The sequence below is a fragment of the Muntiacus reevesi genome, chromosome 7, assembly GCF_963930625.1.
Source record: "Muntiacus reevesi chromosome 7, mMunRee1.1, whole genome shotgun sequence".
Lineage (NCBI taxonomy): Eukaryota > Metazoa > Chordata > Mammalia > Artiodactyla > Cervidae > Muntiacus > Muntiacus reevesi.
The window spans coordinates 12,256,331-12,271,360 of NC_089255.1; the positions used below are offsets into that span (position 1 = coordinate 12,256,331).

Below are 15,030 nucleotides of genomic sequence, written 5' to 3' on the forward strand. Positions count from 1 at the left end.
GTTTTAAAATGACTTCAAATAAAATAGCTACTTATAGAATGAAAGTAACCTCTACCTAAACGGGAGGGACCATTCTCTTTCCAAGCCTGAGCCTGCTTCCTGTACCTGCAAAAGGACACTTGAGCCCCAGGATTCAAGGGCAGAGAAGAAATGACAGAGCTGTTCTGAATTTCCTGAGGGCCAAGGTACCCCACCCAGCGCCCTTCAGAGAGCCAGCCCAGGCAAAGGGGCAGGAGCTGAGGGTCACACGAGGCTGACAAAAGAGGGACCCTGGGAGACGGGCAGGGCAGAGGACTGGACCAGGATCCTGCAGGAGTTAAATCCATTCTTTTAAAGTGTGAGTACGGCAGATCCTCTGGAGAAGGAAATGGCAACCCACTCCAGTATTCTTGCTTGGAGAATCCCATGGACAGGTGAGCCTGGCGGGCTAGAGTCCATAGGGTCGCAAAGACTCGGACATGACTGAAGCGACTTAGCAGGCACACGCATAAGTTACAACAGAGAGAGTCGATTTGAAGAAATGTATAAAGTGAGTGACTGAATAAATGGCTCAGGGATGGTCAAGATTATGACAGGAGTTTGTGAATGCCTGTGATTTGGGAAACGCTGCTCTCGGTGATTATTGGTTCCCACGGAAGAAAAATGATCCCCTCTCATTAGAAATTAGTGTTAAGTATCAGGCAATTGCCTTAGGGTCTAGACTTTGCCATCAGTGCCCAAAATATGCATACAGACCCTGACAGAGTGTGCTTATTAACTGCACATGTGCACAGCCTACACCTGGGCATATGGTCTCCTGCAAGCCTCTGAGCTGAGTTTATGAATAGCATATTTGTACATGAACTCTATCTGGGCATGTGTAAAAATACATACCTTGGGCATAATCAAGTTGCTGTTTTAGGTATTTCTTTATCCCCCACCCCACACACAATGTGCTGGGACATATGAGCCTGGCTTATTTATAGATGAGGATCAATTTTCAGAGGACTTGGGGGCAAACACTTCCAGAGTCCAGGAACTGGCAGCTCCAGCCTCCTGGGAGAGGCCTAACTAGATGGTGGGAGGTGCGGGAACTCCTCTGTTTGTGGAGAAAAACTGAGGAAGTAACTTCTCTACTCTGAGCATAACTGGGTCCATCCCTAAGCCCACCTACAACAGGAGCTTCTTCAGGCCCTGTGGTTTCCCCACCCCAACCACCAAAACATCCACCCCAGGGCTCCAACATCAGATACTCTTGGCAGTAGCTATGTGACCTGAGGCAAGTGACTTGTGTCTCTGATCCTCAGCTCCCTCCTTTCACAATTCAGAGAAGAGTATCTGCCACAGCCACACAGACAGACCTGGAAGGGGGTTCTGTATGCATTAAGTGAAAAAAAAAAAGCAGAAATTGCAACATAATCCCATTTTTGTTTTCTATAAAAAAGACTGAATAAAAATACCCAGTATATATAATCCAAAATTTTTAATATTTATAAACATATAGGGCAAAAGTCCTGAGGACAGACATCAAAACTAACAGAGGCTTTCCATGGGTGGTTAAGAAGATGAGTCATTTTTGTTTCTTCTTCTCTGTTTACATGAATTTGAAAAATGGATGTAATAGGAATATAAACAAAGTAAATAGAGAAAAATGTGAAAAAATAAGAAACCCTTAGCTTGAAGGATGACGGGAGGGATTAAGTGAGAAAACACCGCTCTCATGAAGCAGAGCCTCTTGTGACTTTTAACGCGGGGAGAGTTTTCTGCCCTCGCCCACCTCTCACTTGATTCTCACCCAGCAACTCCCTGGAAGCGTCCACCCTCACAGTGACAGGCACCACATGTGGAAGGCACAGAACTTAAAATGTCAGTGCTGGGAAGGCTGGGTTAGCAATCCCAAGGTCCTCTCCCTAGAATGCTCATTCTTGGGATATCAGAAGGGTATGGCAACCCACTCCAGTATTCTTGCCTAGAGAATCCCATGGACAGAGGAACCTGGCAGGCTACAGTCCATGGATTCGCAAAGAGTCGCAAAGAGTCGGACACAACTCAGCCACTGACACTATTGAACAAATGACTCTAAGAGGTGGTTAAACAAGTTAAACAGGTTTCTCAGCACGGGGCTTCTCAGGTGACTTGTCAACTCCAAGAGGGAGATTTATAGGCACTTTCCTGGTCTTATTTGACCATGGAATACTTTTTTTTTCCTCCCAAGAATCATCTTTAGGGACTAATATTCTAAAAGAATCTCACTTTGGAAACCACGATCTAGTCCAACCCATTGGACCAGTGGGGCTGACTGATCACCAGAATCACAGGATCACTTACATCTTGACTTCTCACCCTTCTTCCTCCCTTCCAACTGTTGCAGAGATGTGGCCTGTGGCTTTTCTATCTAGAAGTTTCTCTCACACTTTCACCCCTACTGAGACATGGGCAAAAGTCAGAGGAGCTGGGCCAACTCAATACTCTGAAGACAGGTTAGCTCCAGGGCAGAGAGATCTGGAAACCAGTATTTCTGAGCCTGAGGAATCTCACCTCAACTGGGAGAGGAGAGAGTGGGCTGGTAACTACAGCCAGAGAGACGCATGGAAAGGAGGGCAGGGCAGCTGGGAAAGGCCTTTGGAGAAACCTTTCCAAAACGTAAGACCCCGTGGGGTGTGACTTCCCTGGTGGCACAGTGGCTAAGAATCCACCTGCCAACGCAGAGGATACAGGTTTGATCCCTGGTCCGGGAAGATGCCACATGCCTCAGAGCAACTAAGCTCATGTGCTGCAACCACTGAACCTGGGAGCCGCAACTGCTGTAACCAGGGTGCTGAAGAGCCCGTGCCCTCAGCCACAAAAGAAGCCTCCGAAATAAGAAACCAGAAAGCAACCCCGGGTCATCGCAAATAGAGAAAGCCCACGCGCAGCAACAAAGACCCAGTGCATCAATTAAAAAAGAATCTATGGGGTGGCAGCCAAGTCACGAGACCAATTCCAAGACCAGGGATGCAAACGAGCCTCATGCCTTCTGGACATGCTCTGTGTACGTCTGGGCCTTCCCAGGAAGCCACAGGAGCGATCAGGCCCTGGGTCTAGCCTCTGCTTCTCCTCTGCCCTAGACACCATTCCCTGGATTGCTCCATTGCTTTTATGGGAAGAGAGGAGGGTGAGACAGAAAAGACCCCCACAATCCAGTTATCAGATGCTGCACCCCACTGGATGGAACTGAGGGAAGAAGAGAAGTTATATATCTAGGGTAGAAACTTCAGAGGAACCTGCAAAAGGAAACCCTCCCAGCAGCCTCCTGGCCCTGAGCAAACAACAAACATGCAGTCAATGCCTCACTGTGTGGCCTTGGATAAAACACAGTTCCTCTCTGGCCCTTGGTCCCCACTTCGATAAAACAAGTGGTTGGGCTATATATGCTCTGAAGTACTTGATCACTGCTCTTTACCCAAGCCCCATAGCTCGGTAGGTGGTTTTTCTCCTAGGGAGCAACCACCTCCGGCCTGATTTCTCTTTGGGACCAGAAATGAGCTGAGCATCCGGTGGTGGCTGGCTCCTAAGTCAGTTTGGGCCAAAGCAGCCACCTTGACTCTAAGGACCCCAGTTTCCAAGAACGTCGCAGAGCCCAACCTACCTGCCCTCCGGGACCCACTCCCCATCCCCTACAGGACACTCACCGAGGCTCCTCAGGCAGCGTCACCTGGTCCTTCTCCCACGTGATGACGGGCGCTGGCAGTCCTTCGATTTGGCACTGGAAACGAGCGGTCCCGTTCTCCTCCACAGTCTGCGACTCTGGGTGCAGGGAGAAGCCTGCGAGGGCTGGGGGTGAGGACAGTGAGAAACACAGCGACAGGAGGGGGACGCGAGAAAGCAGGCCACGGCGAGCACGGACGGTGAAATGTACACACGCGCACGGACCCAGAGGAGGCCAGGGCGACAGAAACCCGGGCAGAGAGAATTCAGCCCGACGGAGACGGGCAGTCCAAGGATGAGTGATGCCTGGTCAGAGGAGTCCCCCGGCCTTCCTTATGTCAGACGACAGTGTCTCCTCTGGCCTCAAAATTACTTCATGGTGATCTATGCCTCCTAAGAGCCCCCCGCCCCCCGCCAAAGGGTGGCTGGGCAGTGCAGCTCGGCTCCACACACCCCGCCTGCTATGGGCCTGGGGAGCACCTTTGTGCTCCTGACACTCTTACAAGCCTCTCTGGTGGGCTTCCTGGAGGAAAGCACAAGTCTAGACTCTCAAAGTCACAGGGAAGGAAAAAGAGGAGCAGCAGAAGAGCGGGGAAGAAGTGAGACTGTTGAACGGTGAGACAGATAATAGCAGGAAGGGACCCGCTGAGCAGGGCAGGAGGAAGGGAAAGCGGGCGTGGCTCAGAGACAAGCCTTTGTGCAAGTAACTAGTGGCGGATCCCAGTTCCCACACCCCACGTCGTGTGGGTCTCAGCTCAGCCCCAGATGCAGCACTTACTGGCGAGCTTGACCACTGCAGCCTGGCTGGCCATCACCCCGAGGGGGCCATGGGCCAGGCAGGAATAGCTGCCCTCAATGACCTCTGAAGCCCCAGGGTCTGCCTCGTCAGCGCCATCTACTGTTGGCAGCTGGGACAGCCATAGGGAGCCATTGGGTAGCAGGCGAAGGTGCTCGTGCTCAGGGAGGGTGCCTCCATCCTTGCTCCACGTGACGCTGGTGGGGGGCCCGGTGGCAGCCGCCCCCAGACTGCAGTCCAGCACCAGGGCTTGCTCTGGGCCCAGGATTACTTGCAGCGGCCCTGCTCCACAGCTCAGCGACACGGTCGTCTCCTGGGGCAGTGGCTGCTCCCCTGCATAGAGGAGGGACACCAGGGCCATCAGAGTGTGTCCTTCTACATCCCACAGCCTCCAGCTCCTGAGTCACATGCACCAGGGTTGGGGACAAACCTCGGAGAAAGAGGGATCATGAGGAAACCTGTGTTTGGACCCCAGCTCTGCCTCTGACTGTGATCTTGGGCCAACGGCTGCGCTTCGTGCCTGTCGTGCCTGCCCCTCAGCCCCACTCAACTGCCTCATCCACAAAGTAACACAGTTCTTGGCAAAAAGTGGACGCAACTCAAATGCCCAATCACCTGTGTGTGTGTGCGTGCGTGCTGAGTCGCTTCAGTCGTGTTCAACTCTGTGAGACCCTATGGCCCACCAGACTCCTCTGTCCATGGGGATTCTCCAGGCAAGAACACTGGGATGGGTTGCCATGCCTCCTCCAGGGGGATCTTCCCAACCCAGGGATCAAACCTGAGTCTCATGCCTCCTGCGCTGGCAGGCGGATTCTTTACCTCTAGCACTACCTGGGAAGCCCAATCACTTGATGAATGGATAAATATATTACTCAGCTATCAAAAGAAATGAAGTACTGACATTTGCCTCAGAGGGAATAAACCTTGAAAACTTTATGCAAAGTCAAAGAAGCCAGTTATGAAATGCCACATATTGTATAATGTGATCTCATTTCTATGAAATGTCCAGAATAGGCACATCCATAGAGACAAGACCATAAATTCATGGTTGCCAGGGACTGGGGAGAGCAAAGAATGAAAAGAGATGGCTGAGGGATCTAAGGTTTCTTTTTTGGGTGCTGAAAATGTTTCTAGAATTAGATAGTGGTGATGGTTGCACGACTTTGTGAATAAACTTAACCCACTGATTTGTCCCCTTTAAATGGTGAATTTTGTGGCATGTGAATTGCCTCTCAATTTCAAAAGACACAGTCATTCATTCTTCAAAAGGCTGCCGTGAGCGGTCAGTGAGATGCTGTGTGGTGAGGGAGAGAGGCACAGTGCCTGACCTGTTCCAGCAATGTCACTCCCTCGCCTGGAGTCCTGCAGATCGCCTCAAGCATGATTGTCCAGCCCACTTCTGCTGCAGCAACCGCAAGAGTTAAGCTCTCCTCCCCGCAGCTGACTCCTCCAGAACCGCAGAGTGAGCCAGCACAGAACCCAGGCCCCCGACCCTCTGCAGATGCCCCCGGAGAGCCCGCAGCTCCAACACCACCCTGGCCGCAAAGGTGGACAGTGGAGGAAGGGAGCAGGCGGTGAAGCAGCAGGACAGCAGAGGCAGGGAATGCCATCCTGGGTCAGGCAAAAACACCCAAATGCCAATGTTTATCATTTTAAGCAACATCTCAGCCAGGCCAGTAACCATTATTCACAGGGAAATGGTTGGTTCTCCCCGTTGTACCTCCTGCAAGGTTGGCCTGCTGCCTCCTTGTCCCATAGACGCTCCAAGGCTGAAGGTCCCCTTGTATCCTCTGGCCTGACACCTTGCTTAAAGGCACCACGGTGTGTCTGAGAGTGAGTCAGGGACAGAGGTGAGGACCATACTCATTACCAGGCAGGCCAGGGCTGACAGAGCCCCGTCAGGGGCATGCAGAAAGCACTACGGTGAAGCACACAGGTGACCTTCAGCTCTAGACCTGGACCTGTCACAGTCTAGCTGTGTGGCCTTGGGAGCTTCTTCCCCCCCCACCCCACCCCCGGCTCTTGTTTACTCAAACGTAGCAGGTGATGGCTGAGATTCTACGATGGCAGGATTATTCAGTGACCCGGACACACCCATCCCTAAACCAACGTAGAGAACCATCTAGCTGTGCTGTGATTCAGCACACACACGACTTTGGTCGTGTCCAACTCTTTGCGACCCCATGGACTGTAGCCCAACAGGCTCCTGTGTCCCTGTAAGTTTTCAGACAAGAATACTGGAGTGGGTTGCCAAGACCTCCTCACGGGCATCTTCTCGACCCAGGGATGGAACCTGTGTCTTCTGTATCTCCTGCATTGTAGGCGGATTCTTTACCCATTGAGCCATCTGGGAAGCCTGGATCATCTAGACACACACAAAAAAACTATAGATACCTTCCACACCTAAACAGGTGCACCCGAATCTCTGCTACACTCATCAACACCTAGACACATATATGCCAACACTTTAAGCCCTGAATAAGATCAAGACTGAGGGAGGCGTCCTGACAGGTTGAGATACAGAGGCCAGGGCAGGAGCCAGGACACCCCAGTGGGAAGACAGACAGCCAGAGGGGGTCTGGACGGGCCTCTCTGCCTTTCTTAAAGGCACCTCCAACTACACAACTGGCTTCAGCAGTTCTAGGGGTGAGACAGGAGAAGGCAGCAACTGCCCTCGCCTTGTTTCCAGGCAAACTGGGGAAGGAAGCTACCCAGAGCACCTGATCCTGGGGCAGCAGATCAAGGTTCCAATCATGCTTCCACCTATCAGCTATGTGACAAGCCACTTCACCTCTCTGGGCCTCAGTTTCCACATCTGTAAAATGAAGGTGATACTATGGGGCCTGTGAGGATTAAACCAGATGATGGAGGGCAGGGCGCCAGTGCAAAGCCTAACAGGCATCAATCAAGGAATGGGAACTCATTCTTTAGAGGCACTTCATAAACTGGAGATCTCACTGGTGGCTCAGATGGTAAAGAATCTGCCTGCAATGCAGGAAACCCAGGTTCGATCCCTGGGGTGGGAAGATCCCCTGGGGAAGGGAATGGCAGCCCACTCCAGTATTCTTGCCTGGAGAATTCCAGGGACAGAGGAGCCTGGTGGGCTACAGTCCATGGGGTTGCAAAGAGTTGGACACGGCTGAACGACTAATACTTTGACTTCATAAACTGGAAGGGGATGTACAAATGCAAATCACTATTCTCAACATCCAGTCCCTTGTCCATCTGAGGCCCTAGATTCTGATGCAAACGCAGTGGGGGCAAGGCCAGCCTGGGCTCTCAGCCCAGCAGCTTCCATTCCAGCCGCCACTGAGCAGTCGGTTTGAGTTTCAGGGGAGAAAAGCCCCACATGACTCGAATCCCTGAGCCCTCTGGCAGCCCAGCCTCCCTGCCCCCCCAAAGCATGTCGGAGGCTTGGAAAATCCCCCGCCGTGGTGAACAAACAATGTGAACAGTTGGGGCCCCGAGCAGCTGCTGGGTCTGTCAGCAGCCTGGGCTTGGGCGGGCAGGATGGCGGCCAGAGGGGCCGTGGCTGGCTGGGGAGCCCAGAGAAGGCTCCAATTCCTTCCTGAATATTCATGGATCAGCAGATGTCTGGCTGCCCCACCTCAGAGGAGCTCAGCACCCAGCAAGGCCAAGCGGCAGGGGAAACCAACAGGGATGTAGATGTGGGGAGAACTCGAGGTTCCCGGGGGATACAGGGCTGTGACAGGAGTCCAGGTCAGCTCACATTAATGGAAATGTGTGCAGAGCCCGAGACTGCTCATTTTATAGACGGGGAAACTGAGGCCCAACAGAGGAGGGTCTCGCCTCTCTGGGAGATAGTCTGGGGAAGTTATCCTTCTTGGACATCCCAGGGGTGAACCCAGCCTCAAGGAGAGAGCTGCTCCCGAATAAGAGGAGGTTCTCTCTCCCTCAGGGCCCAGCCCAACTTGTGCAGGACATGTACCCAGGACATGTGCATCCTTAGGGGCTCAGCTCAGGTGCCACATCCTTCCATGAAGCTGCCCCTGTCCCCCCCAAGGAAGGTTTTTCCTGGGTCTCACAGCATGGAGCCACTCAGAGGTCCCTTACCCATCCTTCCTCTTGCCTAAGACGGACCACTGGATGTGGTGGGACCAGCCTTGGCCTAGAGTCAGAGTCTAGGTGCATCGTGTGTTGTATGACCTTGGGTCGGTTTTCCTCCTTTCAGGTTCCATTTCCCTAGTTTTAAACTGAAGAGCTGCCACTGTTCTCATTTTCACCAAAATTCTCCCAGCAGTGGAGGAGAGCAGACTCAGGAGGCTTGCTGACCACCTGAAATCCTTTTATTTTGAAACCTCTGGCCTATTTTGCATGCTATTCTGTTACACAGCAGTGTTTGCTTTCATGTAAATGTGGCTCCTACACCACCAAATCTTTTTGCATAAGTGATGCTCTGGAGAGTGTTTGCCCAGTGGTTTCATGGCCCCCCCTTCCCACCACCCCCAGCCCCTCCCACGAGCACTTCTCAGCCCTCCCTCTCAGGCCAGGGTGGACAAAGTGGACACTTGCTGTGGCCAGCTTTCTGCCTCAAGGGGACTTCTGTCTCCCACAAGCCCTTCTCCTCACTCTCCCGGGTGGGGAAGGGGGACCCTGCTCCAGACACAGAGCTTCTATGCTCAGAAGCCCCAGGATCATCTCTCAGTCTCCTTTTTCTGGCATTATTTTACTCGCTTGCAGGATAAATTAGATTTCATGAGGCCAATTAGGACCCAGACAGAAAGGAGATTCGCTGCTGAGCCCTGGGGCCAGCTCTGCGCTGCTCTGCAGGATCTGTGGGGGCCTGGCATAGGCCAGGGTTCCGTTCTCCAGTGGACTCTCAGAAAAGAGGATGGGGGGCATGGGGGGATGAAGGGGGACCAAGCTGAGATGCCGCCTTTGTTAAGGCAAGAACTTGCCACAAACATCAATGCCTTGTCATTTTTGAATTTCAGGGCCCAGCAGATTTATAACTTGTTTTCAGTCTACAAGGGCAATTCACCACGACACCATCACCACTCTTTCCCAGGAGACACAAGTCAGCTTCTTCCAGAAACCTCCTTGCCCACTCCCCCACCTTGGCCACCTCCCATACCACACGCTCAGCCCCTCCCACAACAGCTGGAAGGAGAGCTTGGGACGGTTGCCTGGGACGCGAGGAAGGCAGCATTCCCTTCATCTGTGATCCTGCGGAGTCAGGCTCGGCCCCAGCAGGCTTGACAGCAAAGCCACACTCAGCTTGACTTGCCTACCTCCTGTTTCCTGTCACACCGAGTCCCCACCAGGCCAAACCTCTTCCTGTTCTCTGAAAGCACCCTGCTCCTCTCCGGCCAGTAGCTGTGCCAGCCCAGGGTCCGACTGCCACGCCGCTCCTTTTTCTGCCCCATAGGACCCGGGGTACCTGGGTCATTGCAGTTAGCATGGCAGACTTCTGACTTGCCTGTCTCCCCAGCAGGGCAATAAGTTTGAGGTTATCGTCCTGGTCAGCGTTCCCTAGGACCTAAAACACTGTCTGGCACACAGCAGGAGCTCAATAAATAGTTCTTGAACAGACGAGAGGACAAGCGGAGACACACTCAAAAGACCCAGACACAGAGCCCCTTGCGCTTTTCCAAACATCCATTTCCTTATCTGGAAAAATTATAGGAACTCCCTTCAGGGCTGGGGATGATGTGAATAATACATGTGGGAAAATGCCTAGCATAGTATGCGGCACCTGTGAGATAACCAACAAAATGCTGAAAATGCACCAAGGCAGGGAATTCCCTGGAGGTCCAGTGATTAGGACTCTGTGCTTTCTCTGCCGTGGGCCAGAGTTTCATCCCTGATCAAGGAACTAAGGACTACGGTCGTGCAAGCTGTCAGGTGCAGCCAAAAAAAAAACCCTAAGCCCTAAGACAGAACAGCAAACTCACATTCAAAGAAATTTTGTACTTAAACATTAACCAGGACTGGGGAGCTCATTACCTCACCTCTGCTGCTATATGGAAGGTCTGATTAAAAATACCTTCCTTAAAAAAAAAAATAAAATAAAAAATAAAAATAAATAAATAAAAATACCTTCCTGTGTGCCCACCTCTGTGTCTCTTACGCTCCATTCATTTGCCAGAGCTCCAAGCATGTGCAAGGTAAGTGAGCTCCTTATGGAGCCTTCCAGAAGTCTTGACTCTGCACCAGCTTGCGTGTTCAGGTCTGTACCTGAGAGACGGCTTCCTGAGCCTCTGCTTCCCAACCCCAGGCACCCCACAGCCCCGCAAATCCAGAAGTTGCCTCAGCAGTGAGGCAGTAGTAGCTGGCAGCCCAGCCAGCCCCAAGCACAAGGATTCCGTTTCTTTGCATGTCAGGCCCAGATCATCCTCTCTCTGGTTTTCTTCTCTCCCCTCAGCTGCCATCCCGTCTCTGACCAGGCTGCAGCTGGGGTCCTCCCCCATCAGAGCCACTCTTTCTCTTCCTCCCCTGTGATCCGGGGAGCTGGGAGCCCCTAGGCCTGCTTGGCAATAACATCTGTTCTGCATCTGGAATTCTGTGTCAAGTCTGGTTCCTGCACCTCAGAAAGAGTGGAGGCAGAACAGGAGGCAGTGGGTCGGGGTGGGTGGGGAAGAGTGGATTCCAGGGCCCAGGCCCAGACACACGAAGTGAGGGGGGCTAAGCCCCAAGTTGCTGATAACGTCTCATGTGAGGGGGAGGGGTGAAGACAGACTGAACTCGGGTTAATGTGTACTGAACCCCAGGAAGGTATCGCTACTCCAATAGCCGGGAGATTGGTTATGGCCCCAGTTCAGTCTCCATGTAACTGGGAAGTCATTCAGTTTTCTCATCTGCAAAATGAGTTCATGCTAAAATTATTTCTAAGTTCTCCTTAGTGCTGCCCTTTGAAGACTCATTGTGAGATTAATCAACTTGAAACTTATGATTAACTGAGCCATGAAAATACATACAAGATCAATGAAGGTTTAACTGGATTGTTTAGATTCACTATTAATAGAGATTATGTTTGGGACTTGCTGGCAGTCCAGTGGTTAATATGTCCTGTTACAATGTCAGTGGTATGGGAGCTAAGATTCCACATGCCTCTTGGCCAAAAAGCCAAAACACAGACCAGAAACAATACTGTAACAAACTCAATAAAGACATTTTTCAAAAATGGTCCACATCAAAATAAAAAAATCTTGAAAAAAAACAGAGACTGTGTTTGATCTAGTTCATAACCCCCAAGATGAGGTCGCAAAGGGCCACCCCAACACTCCAACTGACTGAGGTTGGCCTCCGAGCCTCTGGACTGAGAAAAGGGTGGGAGGTGGGAGTTTCCTGGTGAGAAGAAAGCAGCTCACCTATTCTTACAGTCCTCCTTCTACTGACCGCTTGCATCGCCACCCCTAAATTCTGCTTGGGTGTAAGGAAGAGCCCCACTTCTCACTTGTGGTGAAAACAGAGCACTGGGCATCCCACCACTACTCCCAGATAGGATCCCATTCACATCAACATCTCCCCAGTTCCCAGCCCCTGACCAGAAGTGTGCTGGAGAGACGGGCAGTCACACTCTTGACTCCAACATGTCAAGGTGGTTGAAGTGTCTACTATTTTTTACTTCTCCCTCCCTCACTCTCTACAAACTCCCTCAAACTATAATGCTAGTTCTACTTCCTAAATATCTCTAGAATCCAGCTACTTGGCCATTCCAATTGCCACTACTTTAGTTACCACCACCCTCTCTTCTGGATTACTACCACAGCCTCCCAAGAAGTTGCAGCTTCCTGCCTCCGACCCATGCAATCATTCTCTACCTCGGTTGGAGTGAGTTGATGCAAAACAGATCTCAAAACCCTCCAGGGTTTCCCTGATGCTCCAGTGGTTAAGAATCTGCCCTGCAATGCAGGGGACACCAGTTCCATCCCTGGTTCAGAAAGATCCCACACGCCAAGGGGGCAACTAAGCCCCTGAGCCACAACTACTGAGTCTGCGCGCTGGAGCCAGCGAGCTGCAACTACTGAGCCCACATGCCAAGAGAAGAGCCCACATGCTCCACAACAAGAGAAGCCCTGGCAGTGAGAAGCCCACACACAACAGCTAGAGAAGAGCCCCCAACCTCCAGAACTAGAGAAAGCCCACAAGCAGCAACGAGGACCCAGGGCGTCCAAAAATAAGTAAATATTTAAAAAGAAAAACAAACAAACAAAACCCCAAGGACTCATTTGGGCTCTCAGGCCAGAAACCTTGGTGGGGCTTATAAGCCCCCTCATGAGTTGGATCCAGCTCCATTTTCAGCCTTCTCTTTTCGACACTCTGTGGCCCCTTGCCCATTCCTCCCTAATCTGCCCCACCCTCATGCCTTGCACTCTAAACTCCAGCCAAATTTAGCTTCTTTCGATGGTCTAAAGAAAGTCACTTCTGAGCGTTTGCACGTGCAGTTCTCTCTGCAAAACTCTCCCCACCATCGCTCTCCTGCCGTGCTAACTGACCCTCTGCACAGAGCTCTAGTATTCACTACTTCCTGAAGGAAGCCTCTGCTGAGTACCTGTCAGTCTCCTCCTTATTTACTATATCCAGGCACCGGTCACATGCTAGCCAAAACGATTACTCAGTAAATATTTGTTGAATGAATGAATAAATGACCTCCATCCAGATGGGGCTGGCTAGTCCGAACTCTAGCCTGGGGAGTGTCCCCAGGACTGAGAAGATTTGCACACTCGAAGGATTTAGCACTGTGAACCGGCAGCGCGCAGCTTCAGCCAAGCACACTGCTGTCAAGGGAGCCCCAGCTCGGCCTCGTGCACCCGCAGCCCGGAGAGGCCAGGTCTCCGAGGCAAACAGCCCCCGGCGGGAGGCCTCACCGCTACTCCATAAAGCCCGATCGAGTGCAGTTCCCGGCCCTGACTCCGCTTGGCTGGATGATCCCGACCCCGGTCGGGAGCTCTGAGAAGAGGGTGGGCACAACTCTCCGTTAATCCCTTGGCCTCCAGAAGCACAGCCGCCTCTCTGGCACTTCCCCGCCCCCCACCTGACAACCCCAGACCCCCCACTACCCCGGCCCGGCGGCCGGGACCCCGCCCCCAGGCGGCCCCCTGCCGGGTCCGCAGTCGGGTCTGAAGAGAGGCGTGTCTTTGTAGGCAGCGAGGGGGTCCGAGTAGTTCCTGATACTTTCCCACCCGCTGTTTGGGTTTCCTGGAGCAGGGCCGGGGCGGGCCAGGCGGAGGCTCTTTCCCCCCTCCGCCGTCCCTGCCTCCCTCCCACGTGGCCTGGCTGGCTGAGTCTCTCTGGAAAGCCGCAGCAGCTGGAGAGAAATCCCCCTCCCCACCCCCACCGCCAAGTCCCTCCCCGACTAGCCCCGGACACATCCTCAGCTCCCCGCTCGGCAGGGAAGGCGAGGACTAGGGAACAAAGCGGGCGGCCCATCCCCCTCCCCAGCGCTCCCAACCACCTTCCCCCTGGGCCGCCCCCGAAACGCACACAGGACCGGGAGGGAGCGGGCCGGGGTGGGAAAAGGCTCCCTTAAGCAAAGACACTTGGGACTTCGTCACCCCATCCCCAGCCCTTTCTCCAGCTAGGACAACTCTGGGGAGTTACCTACCCCCAGTGCGCGCTGTGCTGGGGGGCTGGAGGAGGCCTTGCTGACCTCCTCAACGCTCCTCAGATGTGTCCCTGGGGCAGAAGTGACACGCGTCCCATCCCGACAGCGAGTACTGGACTCGTCCACGAAAGCAACTGGCTCCTGCCCCCTCCCCCAGCCTACTCCGGGCCTCGGGTTTGGGGGGGAGGCCACAGGCCCCCGCTCCCCCCCACAACCAGCCTCAGGGACCACACCCACTGGACAAAGTTGAGTATTTTATCACAACTATCCCCAGTCAATCCGGAATCTCCTACTCCTGTCCCCCCCACCAAGGGCAAGGACACTCCCCAAAAGCCAAGGCCAAATATTAGCTCAGTGCCATGAACACAATTACACACAATCTCAACACACAAATGGAGGTGTAGACACACACCCCTCCTCTCTCACACTCCCAACCCCGAGACGCGCGCGTACACGGCAGTACCCTCCCCGCACAGACCACCGGCACCGCAGCCACTGCCAGCGATGCCACGCAGCGATCGGCCACGCACTGCGGACCTGTGCGCCCGGCAGAAGCCCCCTCCCCACCCTCTGCGCGCGCGCGCGCGCACACACACACACACGCACACACACACACACACACACTCGTACACTCACTCTGGACTCCGCAAACCGAGGACACACACACCCCCTACGGACAAGTACGCGCCGCGAACGCCACCCGCCGCGGCTCGCGGACCCCGGAGCGCAGGCATCACCGGCACAAGGGCGCGCAGCCGGCGCCGCACGGTCCCCATTCGCTCGGGACTCGGGGCGCGGCGGCCCCACAGCCCCGCGCAGCCCGGGGCGCACAGTCACCCCGCAGGCGCTCCCGCCGCTGCTTGGGCGCCCGCCCTTACCGCGCGCGGTCAGCAGGCAGAAGGTCAGCGCGATGAGCCCGCTGCCGCGGCCAGCGGCCCCCCGCGACATGGGGCCGGGCCCGGGCTGCCGCCGCCGCCGCCTCCCCGCGCCTCGGCCGCCG

At 53.8% G+C, this 15,030-nt stretch overlaps 1 protein-coding gene across 5 annotated transcripts in view; it reads right to left on the minus strand.

Moving 5' to 3' along the window:
- The window catches only part of IGDCC4 (immunoglobulin superfamily DCC subclass member 4), a 38,942-nt gene extending 23,912 nt beyond the window's left edge, over nt 1-15,030 (minus strand). For all 5 annotated transcript variants that reach the window (XM_065941038.1, XM_065941037.1, XM_065941035.1 and 2 more), the window contains exons 1-3: nt 14,909-15,030; nt 4,445-4,795; nt 3,651-3,792 (exon numbers count right to left, since the gene is read on the minus strand). In XM_065941038.1, the coding sequence (XP_065797110.1) occupies nt 3,651-3,792; nt 4,445-4,795; nt 14,909-14,978 (563 nt within the window). In that variant the 5' untranslated portion in view covers nt 14,979-15,030. The remainder of the gene's footprint in view (nt 1-3,650; nt 3,793-4,444; nt 4,796-14,908) is intronic.